The sequence below is a fragment of the Arabidopsis lyrata genome, assembly GCF_000004255.2.
Source record: "Arabidopsis lyrata subsp. lyrata unplaced genomic scaffold ARALYscaffold_5, whole genome shotgun sequence".
Taxonomy (NCBI): Eukaryota; Viridiplantae; Streptophyta; class Magnoliopsida; order Brassicales; family Brassicaceae; genus Arabidopsis; species Arabidopsis lyrata.
The window spans coordinates 12,591,561-12,611,740 of record NW_003302551.1 but is presented as its reverse complement, the minus strand read 5'-3'; the positions used below and the strand labels follow the sequence as shown (position 1 = coordinate 12,611,740).

General features: G+C 36.4%; 1 protein-coding gene across 1 annotated transcript; it reads right to left on the bottom strand.

Annotated features, from left to right (window-relative positions):
• Positions 1-13,117: 13,117 nt before the first annotated feature.
• LOC9313551 (putative receptor-like protein kinase At3g46340) lies at positions 13,118-20,080 on the bottom strand. The gene is made up of 13 exons (XM_002875732.2): positions 19,851-20,080; positions 16,723-17,263; positions 16,160-16,638; positions 15,913-16,057; positions 15,752-15,823; positions 15,595-15,666; positions 15,438-15,515; positions 15,192-15,355; positions 14,861-15,114; positions 14,645-14,771; positions 14,501-14,566; positions 13,934-14,123; positions 13,118-13,771 (listed from the first exon to the last, which is right to left on the bottom strand). The coding sequence occupies exons 1-13, from the start codon at positions 19,933-19,935 to the stop codon at positions 13,375-13,377; spliced, it is 2,670 nt and encodes an 889-aa protein (XP_002875778.1). The 5' UTR covers positions 19,936-20,080; the 3' UTR covers positions 13,118-13,374.
• Between the last annotated feature and the right edge of the window lie 100 nt (positions 20,081-20,180).

The following is a 20,180-nucleotide window of genomic DNA, read 5'->3' as shown; positions in this document are numbered from 1 at the left end:
AACTCAGGTATCAAAGGAAGTTTTCATGGAATGGGTATAAACGTCAAATCTGGGTAAAGAAAATTGATCTATATCCAACAGTAGTCAGAAGTACTGCTGAAAGAGATACAGGAAGTAGAGCAGGACTTGGTTTTAGATGCAACATGGTATTAGTCACAGAGGAATGCGAGAAAAAGAGTCCTTGGTACTTTGATAGTGGGTGTTCTCGCCACATGACAGGCACAAAAGATTACTTACAAGACGTCAAGAAAATCAAAGGAGGTAAAGTAACCTTTGGTGATGGAGGTCATGGAGACATACAAGGTAAAGGAAAAACTAGTAATGCAGAGCTACCTCAGCTGATGAATGTCTATCTTGTTCGTGGATTACAGGCTAATCTTATTAGTGTGAGTCAGTTATGTGACGAAGGTCTAGAAGTTACTTTCACTAAAGTAGATTGCAAAGCGTTTGATGAAGCCGGTGACATTGTTCTAGGAGGTAAGAGAACAGGAAACAATTGTTACATGTGGGAAAATCGTACAACCAACTGTTTCTCTGCACGAGACAACCTTAATCTATGGCATCAACGTCTAGGTCACATGAATACAAAAAATCTGGCTACTTTGGTTGACAAAGAAATTATCCGAGGAGTTCCTAAGCTTAAAGTTGAAGATAAGATGATATGTGGTCCATGTAATCAAGGGAAACAAGTCAAAGTACAGCACAAGAAAGTTCCAGATGTTCAGACTAAGTCAGCACTTGATTTGGTACATATGGATTTAATGGGGCCAATGCAAATTGAAAGCTTAGCTGGGAAGAAGCATGTGTTTGTATTGGTGGACGATTTTTCTAGATATACATGGGTGAGATTCATTCGGGAGAAGTCAGACACAGCAGATAGTTTCAGGATATGGGCTCTTCAGCTTATTAATGAGAGAGGAGGTATTAAAAGAATAAGAAGTGATCATGGTGGAGAATTTCAAAATGAGTCCATGAAAGATTATTGTGAAAATCATGGAATTGCTCATCAGTTTTCAGCTCCAAGAACACCTCAACAAAATGGAGTTGTAGAAAGGAAGAATAGAACTCTTCAAGAGATGGCTAGAGCAATGATGCATGGAAATCAGGTTCCACAGAGGTTTTGGGCAGAAGCAATAAATGCATCATGCTACATCATCAATAGGGTCTATGTGAGAAGAGATTCGATGAAGACTCCATATGAATTATAGAAAGGAAAGACTCCTAATCTGAGCTACTTTCATGTGTTTGGATGCAGATGTTATATACTGAACGACAAAGACTACCTTGGAAAGTTTGACTCCAAAAGTGATGAAGGCATGTTTCTGGGTTACTCAGAGACTAGTACAGCATTCAGAATCTACAACAAAAGAACGTGTGCTATTATGGAATCAGTTAATGTTGTATTTGATGATCATTATGTGTTAAAATTCAGTGAAGAACTTGAAGAAAGTGACACAGAACCGGACGAGATAACAAATAAAGAGGATAAAGAAGAATTGGATGGTTCATCGGTAGAACAAGAGGAAAGTCACAAAGAAGCTCAGAAAATTCAGGTACACAAAAATCATTCATCATCAGACATCATTGGAGATCTCCAGGATACAATGGAAAACCAGAGGTGTAAAGCTTGATTTCAAAAAGATGACAAGTAATTTTGCAGAATGGGAAACTTTGCAGTTTCAATGCTTTGTTTCATCCGTTGAACCAAAGAATCATGTTGAAGCACTTGAAGATAATTTCTGGATCATTGCTATGCAGGAAGAGCTAGAACAGTTCGAAAGAAATGAAGTTTGGGAATTGGTTAAACGACCTGCGGATACAAATGTTATAGGAACCAAATGGATTTTTAAAAACAAGAGTGATGAAAAAGGAGTAGTTGTTAGAAATAAAGCAAGACTGGTGGCACAAGGGTATAATCAAATCGAAGGTGTTGACTTTGAAGAAACGTTTGCTCCAGTAGCAAGACTTGAATCAATCAGACTTTTCTTGGGAATGACTTGTATTCTTAACTTCACGGTTCATCAAATGGATGTTAAAAGTGCTTTTCTAAATGGTATTCTACAAGAAGAAGTGTATGTTGAGCAACCTAAAGGATTTAAAGATATGATGAAACCTAAGTATGTTTTCAAGTTAAAGAAGGCTCTATATGGACTCAAATAAGCGCCTAGAGCATGGTATGAAAGGCTGACTAACTTTCTGCTTGAGAAAGGTTACAATAGAGGAAGTGTTGATAAAACTTTGTTTATTCTTGAAGAAAACAAAGAGATCATGATGGTGCAGATTTATGTTGATGACATTATTTTCGGAAGCACTTCTCAGAAGTTGGTGGATCAGTTTATAGAGAACATGACAAGAGAGTTTGAGATGAGCTTGGTTGGTGAATTGAAGTATTTCTTGGGTTTGCAGATAGTTCAATCAGATGAAGGAATCTACATCTCTCAGAGTACTTATGCTAAGAAGATTTTGAAGAAGTTTCAGATGGATAAATGCAAGGAAGCTAAAAAATGTTCCGTATTCGATGTTTACGTGGCCTGGTTTGAGTTTTCTTGCAAGTCCTGTGGGTGAACCGAAGAGGCTGCATCCGGACACGGAGCTGGTTACAAGTTTTGATGAAGCAAAGATCTTTGTTGAAGCTGACTTGTCAAAAGAGCTACCAAAGATTTACTATTTCCAAGTCAGAGGAGAAGAAATATGCGTTGAATATGAATACCCTTGGCTACCTCAAAGGTGTGGGTTTTGCAAGAAGTGGGGTCACCCAGATGATGGTTGTATGGCTAAAATTGGTCGAGTTGGATCCCCTAGAGCTTCTGGATCCCCGGTGCCTAGTTCGGAGCTGCAAACGGACGCTTTGAATGTAGCAGTCAATGCTACAACAACAGTCAATGCTACAACAGCAGTCACAACAGAAGTTAATGCTATAACAGCAGTCAATGCTACAACAGCAGTCACTTCAAATGTTGTTGTTGAGCAAACTGCAAGGGAGACAAAGAACACAGGTGGAGAAGAGATCACACGGGTGGAGGGAGACAAAGAACACGTTGCGGACTCAACGGTCGGCGAGGCTGTGGAAACAAGATCCCCTGTTTCACAAGGGTTGAAGGAATTCGATCAAATTCAAGAAGGAAAATGGCAAGATGTTCCTAACTCAGGAGGAAAAAGCTCAAAAGCGTCGGGTAAAAGTTTGGTTTATGGTCAAGTTCGTATAATTTCTCCTACCCGGTTTGATATCTTGAGGGATAACCAAGAGGAAGGTGAAATTCTTCAAGAAATAAATTCTGAAAAGTCAGGAAAAGTTGCAAGTATGGTCGTTGAAAAAATGGAGGCTGCAGTGACAACTCAGAAAAATTCATTAAGTCAAGATTCAACGGGTTTGCGGGTGCAGCTACCTCGCGATTCAAAAAACTCTCACAAGTTTCTATCTGAAAATTCTCAAAAAGCAAGGGCTACGGTCTCAAGCAATCTCAGAAGAAAGAATTCCAAAGCCAAACATTAATGTCAGGTTTCTTTTGGAATATTCGAGGTCTCAATAAGCCTAAAAAGCAACGTGTTGTTAGAGAGTGGATTCAGAAGAATTCTTTTCAATTTGGATGTTTACTTGAAACAAAAATTAAAGAAAACAGAGCTGTTGTTGTGAAGGAGAGAACGTTTGGAGATTGGAGGTTTGAGAGCAATTATGAATTCAGTAGATTGGGAAGAGTATGGGTGACATGGTGTAAAGACACTAAATTGCAAGTTGTGTTTAAAAGTGGGCAAATGATTACTTGCAATATCAAGTTGCACGGAGTAGAAGAGGAGTTTTGGTGTTCATTCATATATGCTTTTAATACACCAGAGGAGAGACAGGAGCTATGGAGAGATATTCAACAGCAACACGACCTTGCAGTGATCCGAGGCAAGCCATGGTCTGTATTGGGTGATTTTAATGAGACGTTAGACATTGAGGAGCATTCAAATTCTGCTATTAACCCCATGGTTTCGTCGGGGATGAGGGATTTTCAAGAAGTTGTACGGTACTGCTCTTTTTTAAACATGAGAACTCACGGTCCTATCTTTACTTGGTCCAATAGACAAGAGAATGGAATCATTTGTAAGAAGCTTGACAGAGTGCTACACAACGATACATGGCTTAGAGAGTTTCCACATGCTTATTGTGTAATGGAGGCTGGGGGGTGTTCGGACCATCTCCGGGGTAAGTTTTTCTTGGATTCCGGAATTCAGAAACCGAAAGGGCCATTCCGGTTCTCAAATGTAATTGCGTCTCAACCGGAGTTTCTTGTTCAAGTGGAGGATTATTGGAGAGATTCTCAAGCTTTGTTTCATTCTACTTCAGCATTGTTTCGCTTCTCAAAGAAACTAAAGTTTCTCAAACCAATTCTACGGGATCTAAGTCGTAACACTCTGTCAGACATTTCACAAAAAACTGCAGAAGCTTTTGAAGAGCTACGTGTGCGGCAGTTGAGCACCCTATCAAACCCATCACCGTTAGAAGTTGCCGCCGAGTCCTCTGCTGTGGAAAGATGGGAGAAACTAGCGGGTCTAGAGGAGGGTTTTCTTAAACAAAAATCTAAATTGCATTGGCTAAATGTAGGGGATAAGAACAACAAGACGTTCTACAATGCTATAGAGGAAAGAAATGCTCAAAACTCTATTCATGAGATTTCTGATCCAAATGGCAATTGTCTAAATCATATGGAGGATATAAAGGCAGAAGGTGTCCGTTTTTTCTCGGAATTATTGACACACATGCCCTCGGATTTTATTGGTATGGAGATTGATGCTCTTCGGGAGCTGCTTCCTTTTCGTTGCTCTCTTGAACAGAGAGAGAAGTTGCTAGGGGAAGTCACAGAGGATGAAGTGAAGAGGGTGTTATTCTCTATGCCTACAAACAAATCACCGGAACCTGATGGTTACACTGTGGAGTTTTTCAAGGCAGCCTGGACGATTGTTGGCAGTGACTTTACAATTGCGATTCAATCTTTTTTCAAGTTTGGATTCTTACCTAAAGGAGTGAATGCTACGATCCTAGCACTTATTCCTAAGACGATCGACGCAAGAGTGATGAAAGACTATAGGCCAATTTCATGCTGCAATGTGGTGTATAAGGCCATCTCAAAAATTTTGGCAAATAGGTTGAAGTCAATCCTCCCCAATTTCATTGCTCCTAACCAGTCTGCGTTTATTGAAGATAGACTCTTGATGGAAAATTTACTCCTTGCCACAGAGTTGGTGAAAGACTATCATAAGGTAGGAGTCTCTCCTCGTTGTGCGATGAAGATAGACATTTCGAAGGCGTTTGATTCAGTACAATGGTCTTTCTTGTTGAATGTGCTTGCTGCGATGGATTTCCCGGACATATTTATTCATTGGATTCACCTATGTATATCAACGGCTTCTTTTTCGGTTCAAATTAATGGTGAGTTGGCTGGTTTTTTCAATAGCGGAAGAGGGTTAAGGCAGGGCTGCTCTCTCTCTCCATATCTCTTTGTCATATGTATGAATGTCTTATCATCTCTACTTGACAAAGCTGCGGTGGCTAAGACGTTAGGATTTCATCCTCGCTGCAAAAACATGAAACTTACACATCTTTGTTTTGCGGACGATATAATGGTTTTTACGGATGGAAAAGCAGCTTCCATGGAAGGAATTCTTGCAGTGTTCAAGGAGTTTCAAAAAATCTCAGGTTTGAGTATAAGTCTGGAGAAATCAACTCTGTTTTTGGCCGGTATTTCTGGGACTAACAGAGAGGACATACTAGCTCGTTTTCCTTTTGATTCAGGAGCTTTACCAGTTCGCTACTTGGGACTGCCTCTGATGACTAAGAGGATGACACTTTCTGACTGTCTTCCGTTACTTGAAAAAATCAGAGCACGTATCAACTCATGGAAGAATAAATTTTTGTCGTTTGCGGGGAGATTGCAGTTATTACGCTCAGTGATCGCAAGTCTAACAAACTTCTGGATCGCTGCATTCCGATTGCCTTCTGCTTGTGTCAAAGAGCTCGAAAAAATTTGTGCTGCATTTTTGTGGTCTGGTCCGTCTCTTAACTCTCGGAAAAATAAGGTTATGTGGAAGGATGTTTGTAAGCCAAAGGATGAAGGTGGTTTGGGGCTAAAATCTGTTGTTGAGATGAATAAGGTCAGTTGTTTTAAGCTCATATGGCGGATCGTTTCAGGTTCAAAATCACTTTGGGTAAACTGGATACAAAGAGAGCTTATTCGGTCTAGCTCCTTCTGGTCCGTCAAAGACACCACTTCCTTGGGTTCATGGATGTGGAGGAAGTTGCTTAAGTACAGAGCGCAGGCGAAGGAGTTTCACTCAATGGAGATAAAAAGTGGGCTCCAAACATCATTTTGGTATGATCATTGGTGCCCTCTAGGTCGGTTACATGATACTCTTGGTGATAGAGGTTTCATCGATTTTGGGATCTCCTCGGAAGTAACAGTGGCTGCAGCTCTTCAAAATCACAGAACAAGGCATCATCGTGTGGACTTTCTAAATCGGGTAGAGCTGGAACTTGAACGAATTCGAAACAGGGGACATTGTTCTGAACCGGACGTATCCTTGTGGAGGAGGCCAGATAACAAGTTCAAAGCTCGGTTTACCACCTCAGAAACATGGCAACAAATTCGAACTGCAGGTCAAAAAATAAGTTGGGTTAAGAGTGTTTGGTTCTCGGATTCTATCCCGAAACACTCTTTCCTGACATGGCTTGCGGTAAAAAACAGATTGTCCACTGGTGAGTGTATGGTCTCTTGGAATATGGGAGTGAACCCATCATGTGTTTTTTGTCAAGCACCGATGGAGACTCAGGAGCACATTTTCTTTTCATGTGCTTTCTCTTCACGGATCTGGGAGGGGCTGGCAAGTCGACTTCTTCAAAGAAGGTTCACCAACAGTTTCTCCGGGATCATATCTCTCCTATCAGATTCATCGATCAAAGGTACCCTTGGCTTCATTATACGCATTCTTTTCCAAGCAACTGTTCATACACTTTGGTTGGAAAGAAACAAACGTAGACATGGAGAATCACCAAGTGCTGCAGACCAAATAATCAAGTTTATTGATCGCATAATTCGCAACAGAATCTCTTCAATCCGTCTCTTGGATCCTCGCAAACTCGAAGATGGACTCCGCTTATGGTTTGAATCTAGGACCTAGTGTTCTTAGTTTTATACTTAGAATTCTTTCAAAACAATATTCGATTTAAGGTTGCATTCATTGTACAAAAGACTTTTTTGGTTGAATAAATTTAACATTCATTCAAAAAAAAAAAAAAAAAAAGGAAGCTAAAACTCCTATGAGTACCTCACTGAAATTATCTAGAGATGAGAATGGAACAGATGTAGACATCAAAACTTACAGAGGAATGATTGGAAGTCTTTTATATCTAACTGCAAGTAGACCTGATCTATGCCTAAGTGTTGGAGTTTGTGCTAGATATCAAGCAAAGCCTAAACAATCACATCTTGAAGCAGTGAAGAGAATCCTGAAGTATGTCAGAGGAACTGTGGAACTTGGTATTTGGTTTTCAAGAAACTCAAATCAAAATCTTGTTGGTTACTGTGATGCTGATTATGCAGGAAATGTGAATGACAGAAGGAGTACAAGTGGAGGATGTTTCTTTCTTGGAAACAATTTGATTGCTTGGCTAAGCAAGAAGCAGAATTCTGTGTCAATATCTACCGCAGAATCTGAGTACATTGCCATGGGAAGTTGCTGCACACAGTTACTTTGGATGAAGCAGATGTTATCAGACTATAGAATAGACTCTGGAGTACTTCAAGTTTACTGTGATAATCAGAGTGCTATTGATATTTCCAAAAATCCGGTTCAACATTCAAGAACTAAACATATTGATGTGAGGCATCACTTTATTTGTGAATTGGTCGAAGAAAAGAAGGTCAAGATTGATCATGTTGGGACAGAAATTCAGCTCGCAGATATTTTTACTAAGGCATTGGACTTCAACAGGTTCGTCACCTTGAGAAATTCACTTGGTGTATGTGAACTATGATCTGACTTAGTCAAATATTGAAGAAAGCTGATTTGATTAAGAAAACACGGTTCAATTCAGAAGTGATCGGTTTGTTTAAGAGCTTGGAAAGCATCAAGATTGGGTTACACCGGTTTATCTTTAAAAATCGATTTTTTAAATTTTAAAAATGATGTGCAATCATAACAAGATCTTCTCAAATCTTGGTGAAAATATTCGTTGGGAGAAGATCAATAAGGATAAACGAAAGGTTTCCGAAAACCCTAAGAAAAGAAGAAGCAAGAAATCCTTTGGAGAAAAGCTCTCAAATCGCAACAATGGTGAAGGCTACACGAAGAGGACCAATCGGAGGAAGAAGACATGCTAGAGAAACTCGGGTTGATGGTGGTGCAGAAAATCCTCAACTGATTGACGAACCCATTGAAGAGCCAGCGAGATCTAGTGCGTTGCCTCTTTCTCTTATTCCTTATGTAGATGAAGATGACTCATTTGCAACGGCTATTGAAGAACATAAGAGCAGCGAGTCAGAGGAAATTCGGAAACCTGAAGATGAATCAAAGAAGTCTGATGGAGAAACTGAGGTTCTTTCTGAACAAATCGAAGAAGACAAACTTGAGAAGGAAGTTGTGCCAACAGAAACGGTACCCACAAACGCAGAATCAACAGAAGCTGGGCCAACGGAAGGAATTGAGAATTTGGAAAACCAAATTGAAGAACCAGGTTTAATTTCATCTCAGAATGATGAAATTCGAGATCAATCTGAGCAAAATCAAAAGCAAGATTCAACTTTCTCAGAACAAGCTGAACAGACTGTTATCGGGTCACATGCAGAACAGATTGAAGAGGCAGTAGATGACAGAAATGTTGGAGTTACAGAGGAGAGAGTTGGAGATGAACCAATCCATGCTTCTGATATTGAGATAGAACCAACTGAGTTGACGGTTGAAGAACAGTTTCAGAAGAATCAGAAGGAGAAGGAAACTCGTAAGAAAAGAGTTTTCAAACAGCTAGGTCTAGCTCCTCCAAAGAAGAAACAGAAGAAGGCTGAACCAAGTTCAAAGAAAAGTCAATCTATCAAGGCTTCTGGCTCAGGTAAAAGTCAATCCAATAAAAGCTTTCGATCTAAGCTATTCTCATCTCCTCAAGCTCAAGAAAGGTATGCATTTTTTAAGAATAGAAGTTTGGTTGAAGAACGCTTGATTGATTTAGAGAGGGATGATACCTGGGTATATTTAGCTTTGATTAAATCTGCAAAATTGGAATCTACTGTGACCAATCTAGTTAGGTATGTGAAGGAGGTAATTGCTGAGTTCTATGCCAATCTCCCTTTTGAGAAGTCTGAAGAAACTTCTGAGAAAGTCAGTGTATTTGTCAGGGGACATGTTTATGAGTTTTCCTCTCAGAAAATCAACAAGTTTCTTGGATTCAAAGAGTTGAACAATGATGAATTGAAGGTTGATAGTGAGGCTGATTCTATTGGGAAAGAAAAGCTAGCAGAGATTCTAACTGAAGAAGAAAAGACAAGCTGGGACACCTTGGTTGTTAAAAATCTTTCACCACGGGTTGGAGCACTTCTTCGTATCACAGCTCAGAATTGGATTCCTTCTTCTAATCCAGATTATGTCTCAGTTGAGAGAGCTCAGCTCATCTACAAAATCTTTCATGGAATCAGATTTGATGTTGGAAAGATGATCTTCAATCAAGTGATGTCACTTGTTCAGAACAAAGATGAAAGACATTTGGTGTTTCCCAGAATCATCTATGGAATACTAATGAGTTAGAAGGAAGTACCAATCTACTCTGGAGAAAATTTTGTGAATCCTAAGTTCTACAAGAAGGATGTTTTGCTTACACGGAGAGGATGGAGGCTAAAGCAAAAGCTGAGACTCAGCAAAATACTTCAAGAACAGCTCCTCAAGTTGCCTCGGCTTCTAGTTCTCAGTTTAATCCAGAATATCAAGGATATGCTGTTGTGGACATTGGAAGCATCCGCCTGCCTCAACCTGATGGGGATGATAGAGAGGGAATGTTTGTGGCTTTGTTAGACACAGCTCAGGCTATCTCCAGGATGAATGAAGTGATTTAACAACTTGTTCTCAGTCATCCTTTGGCTAAAAGACTGTAGGAAGTTTGGTTTTTAACCTTGAGCTCTCAAGCAGGGGGAGAAAAGAAGTATGGCTAGGGTTCTGGGGGAGTTCTTGTGTTGTGGGGGAGTAGTGATATTTTTGTTTGAACTCCAGACTTTGTTGTTGCTTGTTTTTCAGACTTTGTCAGATTCCCGGGGAGTTCGTTTGTGTTGGACAAATTTGCTGAAAGCTTTTTTAAGATCTTCGGATGTTTAAATTCTGTGATTGCCTGTGATGAAAAATGGCTACAAAAGTTTGAAGATTTTAAATGCAGGTGCTTGAGAGACACAAGATTAAAAAGGGGGAGATTGAAGATGCAGATTCTGAAGGAGTTCCTGAACTAAGTCAAGATACCTCACGAAGTAACTCAAGAGAACAGATCAACATGAACAAGATTAAGGAAATATGCAGAATCTTGTTATGGCGGTTTGAAGAGAAGACTAGAAGCTTGGAGAAGATTCTAGAAGACTGAAGAGTTTCCTTTTGCAAGAAGAAAGGAAAACATGAAGACAAAGGACAATTTCCTATTCCATAAAGAAAAAGGAAATTGTCCATTCCAATTAGTTTTAGAATTGGAAATCGACCTGTTGTATGGTCTCAACCTATTTAATATAAATAGGAGTGCTAAGGCTTGCAGAAAGCTCAACACAATCACGAGAGAGAATTTCTAGCTGTTAAGTCTTAGTTTGAGAGAAATAGAGAACTAGAGGCTTAAAGAGAGCTAAGGGTTTTAGGGAGAGTTATTGTTCTTAATCGGTCTATGATTAAGGAACAAGAGTTAGTGAGAATAGAAAATAGTGTTAAAGGAGAAACCTTGTAAACATATTTTCTATTAATCGAAAGAGTTTTTGAGAAATCCTGAGTTACATCGTGAACTAATTCAAAACTTAGTGGCTTTTGCATTTACACTTTTAAAATATATTAATCTCGTGACGGTGATGTTTACACTAGAAGACATCATTGCTCACTCCTTCACTTGGTTTTCTTGAAGTAATTATAAACTCTATTGTTACTCATTTTCTCATATGGTTGCACTTTAGCTTGGTTTAATTGGTGTCCATATTGGAGAAGCTTAATTCGTGTGTCCTTAGATATAGTATATAAGTGAAAGGTGAGTACATAAGTGTGTGTTGATCTTTTCCCGCGTGCTTTGTGATCGGAATCATGAAGAGTCTTCGTTGGCTTGTGGTGGCGTTGCTTGGGTTTGGAGTTTTTCTCATACTTCGTCTTGCTGAAGCACAAAATCAAGAAGGTATGCAAGTCTCATGCATGGCCCCCGTCCGACCATAAGGCATTATAAACGCTTGGTTTTAGGCCATCTATTAATAACAAGTGTTTAGGCCACATAATCTGATTATAAGTGTAGTGTAGAGGCCTATTAATTGTTAACCAACTACATCTCTGCATATATAGCCTATAGGGTCAATGTCTTTCTACATTATAGTTAATAAGCCCTATTTTTGTTAGTTATTATTTAGTTTTTCAGTAGTTAAAACATGTAGTGAGACATTTTATTTTGTATTTGCATATATATACGTCCCTCAAAGGAGAGGGACTATGTTCGAACTTGGATTTATGAGATAGCAACAGAGGTGACTGGTGAGCACCACCAGCATAGTGGGAAATTTTATTCAAGAATTTAAATGATCATTATTTTCTGAACTGGTTTATTAGTTTAAATATTATTATGTTCTATTATTTTCAACTTTTTTTTTTCTTTTCCTTTTAGCTCAAGTAACCTAGCTAGTATGCAGTCAGACGATTTAGAATAAGATTATTTATTTATAAACATAATTAATTTAAACAAAATGATAAGTTTCTATAGAAAGCTTTTAAGTCGCCAGATCAAATTTAGTTACATAATAACTTTTTAGAAAATTTTCGTTAGGCATCTACTTCTATAGAGCCGGCCATGGTTAAGTCTTAAGCTAAGTGACGCAAGTCTTTACCTTTTCTTCTTCTTTTTGTTTTCGTTTGCCTACTTACCTTTTTTATTGTACCGTTACTCTTTCCCCTATCGGCTATACACCCATGCATGACCTAACACTTCTTTTCATTATTCATATGTTTCATTTCATAACAGGTTTTATCAGTTTAGATTGTGGCTTACCTCTAAATGAGCCTCCCTCAGAGCCGGCCCTAGACACAAGCTGGTGAGGCATGTGCTTGTGGCCCCAAAAATATATAGTTCTTAATCGGCCTCATTTACATAAAAGTCTCTTTAGTCTAGTGGTTTAAAGATGTGGAAATATTACTAAGGTCTCAAGTTCGAACCTTTACTGTAACACATTTTACCTGTTTTAATTTCTTTTCCTTTGTTTACAATATAGTTCGGCCCAAACATTATATTGGGCTTGTGGCCCCAGTTTATCTTGCGCCGGCTCTGGCCTCCCTACATAGAATCGGAAACCGGAATACAATTCTCATCAGACGAGAATTTCATCCAAAGTGGAAAGACCGGTAGAATTCCGAAAAATCTTGAATCAGATAATTTAAAACAGTACGCAACCCTCCGATACTTTCCAGATGGAATACGAAACTGCTATGATCTAAGGGTGGAAGAAGGGAGGAACTATCTTATAAGAGCTGCGTTTTTCTATGGAAATTTTGACGGGCTTAATGTTAGCCCTGGAATTCGATATGCATATCGGTCCTAATAAGTGGACAACAATAGATTTGCAAATAGTGCCAGATGGTACAGGAAAGAGATCATTCACATCCCAAGATCAAACTCTTTGCAAATTTGTCTTGTTAAGACAGGGGCAACTACACCAATGATATCAGCTTTGGAACTAGCTACGACCTTTGGCGAGTGATACTTACATCGCTAAATCTGGTTCTTTGGAACTACGACCTTTTGGCGAGTGATCACAAAGCTCTATTATCTTTTCTTTGATTAATAGGTTCTGAGCCTATCCTACCAGCTTGTGCGGTCACTCTTGTTCATAATGCACAAAAGCACACCAACGAACAAATTTCAAGTGGCAAATGTCAATAATTGCTTCTATGGCCATATTCATAAGTGGCTCTGCTTTTCATTCGCAAGAAGAATTAGCCTACCAACGTAGCAGGTTACTGAGCACATTTTCAAACCACAAAATATAATACAAGAGAGAACACGAGACTAAAAGAGTATTACAATTTTCCTCTCATGTACGTTTAGCTGTCTCAAACCAAAATTAAAGAACTCGTGTAACCAAAGAAGGATACCACACTCAGAAATTACTCGACGCGAGTAAGACTTCTTTGCCAATACTACCTTGCACTAGGGACAGCTTTGGTATCAAAACTCATGCTTTGTTCATATGAACTATGAGAATCCATCCCTTCAGTTTTATTTTCAGAACGTAGACACTCTTTTAGCTCGATAACAACTTGGGACATGTTCGGTCGTTTTTCTGATGAAGGGTTGGCACACATCATTGCTAATTCAAGAGCTCTCCAGACAGAACGAGAGTTATAATCACCGTGAAGGTTAGGATCCATGATTCTTGTAATATCTCCTCTATTAAGCATAAATGCCGTCCAGTCTGTTATGTGAGATTTTTCGCGGGCTGGGTCAATCACACGTTGGTTTGTGATTATCTCCAATAATACAATTCCGAAACTGTAGACATCGCTCATTTCAGCCAACCGACCTGTTCTGTAATATCTGGAGAGGCAAGAATATAGAGTAGAATTAATGTGTTTGTTGTACCACTAAGAGTAAGGACACAATTTTAACACTCTCGTGTCCATTCTCGTTATAGACCATTCCATATATCGTGGTTATATCTAAGAGAAATCAAATCTAGGGTGGAGTAATAATACTCACTCGGGATCAAGATATCCAGGAGTACCAGCAACAACGGTTGAAACCTGAGATTCATCTCCGAGTTGGAAAGATCTTGACAGCCCGAAATCAGCAATTTTAGCGGTAAATTGCTCGTCCAACAATATATTTGTACTTTTGACATCTCTATGCACCATCGATGGTCGACATCCAATATGCAAGTATTCCAGTCCTATAAATATATCAGAAAAAAAAAACTTTCGTTATTACTTCTTGCGTGGTTTTAACAAATCTTAATAAGAATCTGAAAACCTTTTAAAACGAAAAATATCCAAATATTTTAATTTTAAATACTGTACCTTCATCCTTATAGCAAGTTTCATTAAATTATGGAAATACTTTATTTCAACGATAAGAGCATATAGACGTTCATTAGTTTTACTTTAACTTATAATAAGAATAATTAATTGACCAAAACAAACAAAAACAGTAATACTAAGAACATTGTATACTATTTAATATTTCAATCATTTTTGTCCATTGATCCGACAGAAAATATTTTGTGATAGTAAAAACACATGAATGTAATTATTTTGGGATAGTTCAAACCTAGTGCGGCATCGACGGCTATTTGTAGTCGAGTATTCCACTTCAAAACAGAGCCACCGTGTTTTCCTATAGTAGATTGTAAAATCAGATATCATATTTTTCGTTACAAGAATATATGTATGTGATTGTTATACAATCTTTCACCTGACAAATGATGTTTTAAGTCTTTATTGGACATGTATTCATAGATGAGAGCCAAGTGATCTCGTTCATCGCAATACCCTACAAGGCTTACCAAGTTTATGTGGTGAACTCTCAACAGAAGTTCGACCTGTACACCAAATTAACAACGAAAAAATCACATTAAACACATTGGTTTAACTTTTATGTTTAACATATATAAACTTACGAAGAGTTTACCTCGGCTTTGAACTCTTTATAGCCTTGTGTTGATGATTGGGAAAGTAGTTTAACGGCTACTTGTTGTGATGAACCCATTATATCACCATGATAAACGACACCAAACCCTCCTTCACCAAGTGGTCTTTGCAAGTTCTTTGTCATTTCCAGAACCTCTGAGTAACTGAATCTTTTTCTTTTTGTCTCAATCGATGTATCAGAAATACTGGTAGATGTAACATTTTCACGTGGCGTATTTGATGACGGTGGTAGAGCTGTAGAGAAAACAAATTAGTACAATAGTGATATCCATATATATTTATTTGATCATGGTATGAGTTTCGGCGAATACCTTCCAAATTTGATGGTTTTTTCTTCTTAAACACAAAAATGAGAACTAGAACCACTACAATGACCACCACCGCCGAAGATACTAATGCAACAATCATTACTGGGAATTTCTTCTTAGTGGTGGTGACACATGAACCAGGAAAACACCGAGTCTTTTCATCAACACTACAAAAAAGGACTGATCGTTTAGGATTCTGACTGAATGTGGTGAAGGATTTCAAAATGCATGGGTGCAGTTTCTTCTTACGATAACTTCAGTCCTTCTTTTTCTCTTTTAAGAAGAGCTTGTGGGATTGAACCATTCAGATTGTTATTGCTCAAGTTTCTGTTAAACCACAGAAATAATATAAAGGTGAGCATGATCCCAAGGACTGCTATAACCGAACATGTCATGAGAAACTTACATGAACGTTAAAGACTTCATATTAGCTAGAAATTCAGGAATTCCTCCGGTCAAATTGTTATTTGACAAATCCCTGAAGTTTGTAAGAACCAAAAGTTGCTTACTCGCTTACATATACGAATTTTTTTTACCTTCGAGGTAATTATTATCATACTTACAATTTTTCAAGATGGGTAAGATTTTGGATTCCAGCTGCAATGTTTCCCTTTAAGCCGGTTGAAGACAAGTTCCTATTTACAGAAAATTAAATGTGATGTAAGTAAAAAAATTGTTGTTATCAAAGAAAGCTAAAAAAAATTGTGCTATTTAAATATCTCACAATGAAGTGATTCTTGGTAGCGTTAATGTATCTAAGCTGTTACAATCCAGACCGTCCCATCTAAACTTTTGCGGGACGCATGGATCTCCTTGCCATGTGTTTCTATTCAATTCATAGGTGGCTTTGATATCTTTGATAGCAACAACTGTCATAAAATACAACAAGAAATATGTTAGATTTAGCATAAGAAATGTTTTCAAAACTTTTCTATATTTATATATGAACCTTGCACTGGTTACTAACGTACCATCAGTTCCATTTGTTTCCAACTGTGGAAACTTAACCACCGTGTAAAACTCGATGGCATTGAGAAAAGGTGGGAGCGTAGAGTTTTTAGTTCTTCTCAGCCCTAAGTTGCATTTTCCATCTTCGCAAGTAAGTGGAGTATTGGTTTTAATTGTCGTGATATTCAGATAATTAGGGCTAAAACCTTCGTAAACAACTTCTCCACTCCATAAAATGTCAAACTCTCTAGATTCATTGGCTTGTAGTGACTGAACCTCAGAGAAGTGGAGGTACACGTAAATTTCGTCAGTAGGAGAATCGAGCTCCTCGGTAAAACTAAACGGTGCACTATCATTTGCAGGTATTGCTGCGGTCATAAGCACATTCTGCGGCACAAAATAACCACCAATGGAGTTGTTCGGTTTGAGAGTGGTGGAAATCTGCTTCCATTCTGACTCAAATCTTGATTCCCATATTCTGTCCTTGACGTCGTCTGGATACCTGTGCTTCATAAAAAAAGATCTTATTAACGAGGAACAACCAAATGACCAAAAATAACTCAAAATCATTTTAAAGCAAACTTACGCGATAATAGATTCTGAATTACTAAGATAGTACCGGCTGAATTTTTTCAAGGAACCCGAACTAGTGAGGTAAGTATCATTATCTAGAGGCCTTAGTTCCAAGAGTGATAAAAATGGCGTCGACGTGTCTGTTTTGACAAGACACACGTCTAAAGAATTTGATCTTGTGATGTAAATGATCTCCTTAGCCACACCAGTTAAAGATATTCCTGTGTCTAGTGTTGTCCATAAGTTAGCGCCAATGTATAAATCAAATTTAGGACTATTATTAAGACCGTCATAATTTCCATATAGAGCTGTAGCTCTCATCAAATAAGTTGTCCCTTGCTTCACAATTAGATTGTAACAATTGCGTTTTCCATCTGGAAAGTATCTCAGCGTCATGTATGACTTTAGAGTAGTGGCCTCTAAACTTTTATCAACTCTACCAATTTTTCCACTTTGAATGAAGCTTGAGTCTGATGAAAATCGTAGTCCAGTAAACGGCTCGATATATGGTGACACTTCATTCGGGGCTAAACCGCAATCCAAACTGATGAACCCTATTAAGAAGATATGCAAGAGATCAAATAATAGTTACTAAACAAACAAAAAAATAAAGCGTTGGTTAGTGGAACGATGTTGTCTTAAAGTACAAGTAAAGTTGACAGCCAATTGCTTTAGAAGGATGCTCGTTTTTGGTTATATCCAAAACTATATAGAAATTTCCAATACACTAATGATCCGCTGTCCATTAATCAGTCACTGAGTGATTTAAAAAAAAACTATACGGCTCGAAATACTTTCTAGAGATAGTTGATCACGGGTTTAATTTTATTTAGTACAAAATTTTATATATTATATATTTTAAGATAAAGTTTTGATATATTATAGTAGTAAGTGAAAAAGTATTAATTGTTTTTGTCATTCCCTATATATAATATTAGAATGAATATATTTTCCTTCTTATATAATATTCAATTATAGATAATTTTTCTTAAAGTATGATAACCGAAAGTAATATTATTTTTAAAAATTAATATTATTTGAACAATGAGTTAATATATGTCAACAACCACAAAATAAGATTGCATATAATTCAGTTAGATAAAAAATCGAAATATCATAAATGAGTCGCACCTAAAACGTTGATTATTTTGAATTAATTAAAGAAGTTAGCTATTATTTTGAATTAATTTAGGAAGTTCTTTTTCAAATTTTAATTTTTTGGTTGTCGAAATGGAGATTTGTTAGAGGTAATTACGGAGTTTAGCAATTATTCACATAATTGAATATGTTATGAACATATTGTTGGTATATAATAATACTAAATTCAACCCGTGCGTGGATTCTATATTTTTATTTTAGAATCCGAATGAAAACAATGTGTGCACAATTAATCCATCACTCGTTATTTTCAAAATTACTTGCAGAATCAAATTTTCAAATATTTAGATATATCTTATTTAACATGTCGCTTGCTATAAATATTTTAAATATATCTGTTTTAAAAAATCAAATTAGCGTATTTATAATTTTTATCTTTTTGATCTATTAAATATTTATGATATTTTTTAAAGTATTAAATTAAACTATTTTTAAATATTCCAAACTAAAATATTTAAATTTTTTATTGTAGTATATAAAATTATGCATTTCAAAAAAAAGAATTGTATGAAATTAAATATAAATATTTAAATAGTTATAAGGATCATAACTCATTCTATCATATAATACATCATATTTAACCTGTCGTCTATTATAAATATTTTAAATATATTTGTTTAAAAAAATCAAATTAGAGTACTTATAATTTTTAAATTTTTAATCTATTAAGTATTGATGATATTCTTTAAGAATATCAAATAACACTATTTTAAAATGTTCCAAATTAAAATATATAAAAGTTTATGGTAGTATATAAAATTATACATTTCATAAAAAGAAATGTATGAATTGAATATAAATATTCAAATTCTGAACTGTTACTCAGTTGAAATTTTTGTTTAAAAGAAATATATTACTCAAGTCTAAATTTTTGACCTGTTACTTTTTTTCCTTCATAGATAGAACACTTTATATTCGTTTTTATAAATTCCAATCATATTATATGAGGAAAAAATATCTACTTTTTTATTATATGTATGATATGACGATGTATTTGTTTCAAAAAAAATAGAATCATATAAAGATGAGAGGTGAAGTATAAGTATAATGATTATTAACAAATTAATATGATAAGTTAGATATCAAATCTTATATGTTCATTTTGATTGGTCATTCTTTTAAAAAAAATTAATAATGTATTTTCAGTTTTATAATTTAATTAAATTACATAAATTAGTATTTAACTTGTTTATCTTTAATGAGATGAATTAATTTACTCTTTGAAATGTTATCTCCAATGGTATTCCTATGAAATATCTTACAAATGACAAGGTTATTTTCTTTAATGTACTTCTATAATAATTGTATACGATTCATGAGAAAAAAAAAATTATAAGTTATCCATCAATTTTTATTATAAATTAATCATTTATGTCCGATACATTATTTGAGAAAAAAAAAACATGATGTATCGCGTTCCCTAAGAGTTTCACAGAAAATTGTTTATGTCGAAGGTGCGTGGCAATCCCTAGTATTTTCTTATTTCATAAACACTTTCTATATTTCGTTTCAATCAAATCAGCATGTTATTTTACACGATGGGTTAGCTAGTAGAGAATAGAGGTACATAGAATATTAGATACATAGAACCATCGTGACGTTACCACATTTTTGTTCTTAGGACGCATACTTTTTTTTTCAAGGTCAAAAAAAAAAAAATGCATTTGCGGAAAATCTCAATTTCACAATTTTTGCAAAAGAAACAATATTCTGTAATTTTAGCGAAAAATGAGAATCCAAAATTACGGCATAAAACACGGAACTACACAATTTTTTTAGAAAATATGATTCCACAATTTTGACGCCAAAACATGAATCTACTACAATATGGCTGAAATCTCACAACTTTAGGGAGAAGAGTAGAAGACGCAATACCCAAATTCAAGATTCGTTTATCTTGTTGTAAGAAAAGATACTATATATATATATGTAATTTCAACTATAGAAACGCTATAGACATATCTCAATAATTTGGATATATACCTTCTTGATCTTCAGCTTGAACAAGGTTAGAAATAGCAAAAGTTGCAATAAGTACGACCAACAAAACCGCATGGGGACTCTCCATATCCTCTTACTTTCCAAGCAAAATCAAGAAAGTCACGGTCACGGTCCCAAGTTCTGAACCATAAATGAAGTTTATATAAGCAATGGAGCCACACAATTCCTTTAGACATTTCAAGTAAAAGCCGTACCAAGACAATAGTCCTAACGTGAGAACATGTCAGTTTCTTGGAAAGTTTCTAATGAGAAATACTTTTGTTTATTGGTTAGTTTATTTTTCAGAAATTGTTCAACTTGTAATTAATTTTA

Bases quoted from the DNA above. Each gene is read 5' to 3' on its own strand.
- LOC9313551 (XM_002875732.2), bottom strand. From the start codon at position 19,935: ATGGAGAGTCCCCATGCGGTTTTGTTGGTCGTACTTATTGCAACTTTT. The intron at 14,567-14,644 runs GTGAAAGATTGT...AATCTACTATAG, and splicing joins CTTAAAACATCATTTGTCAG to GAAAACACGGTGGCTCTGTT. The intron at 14,124-14,500 runs GTTTGAACTATC...ATATATTTATAG, and splicing joins AGCCGTCGATGCCGCACTAG to GACTGGAATACTTGCATATT.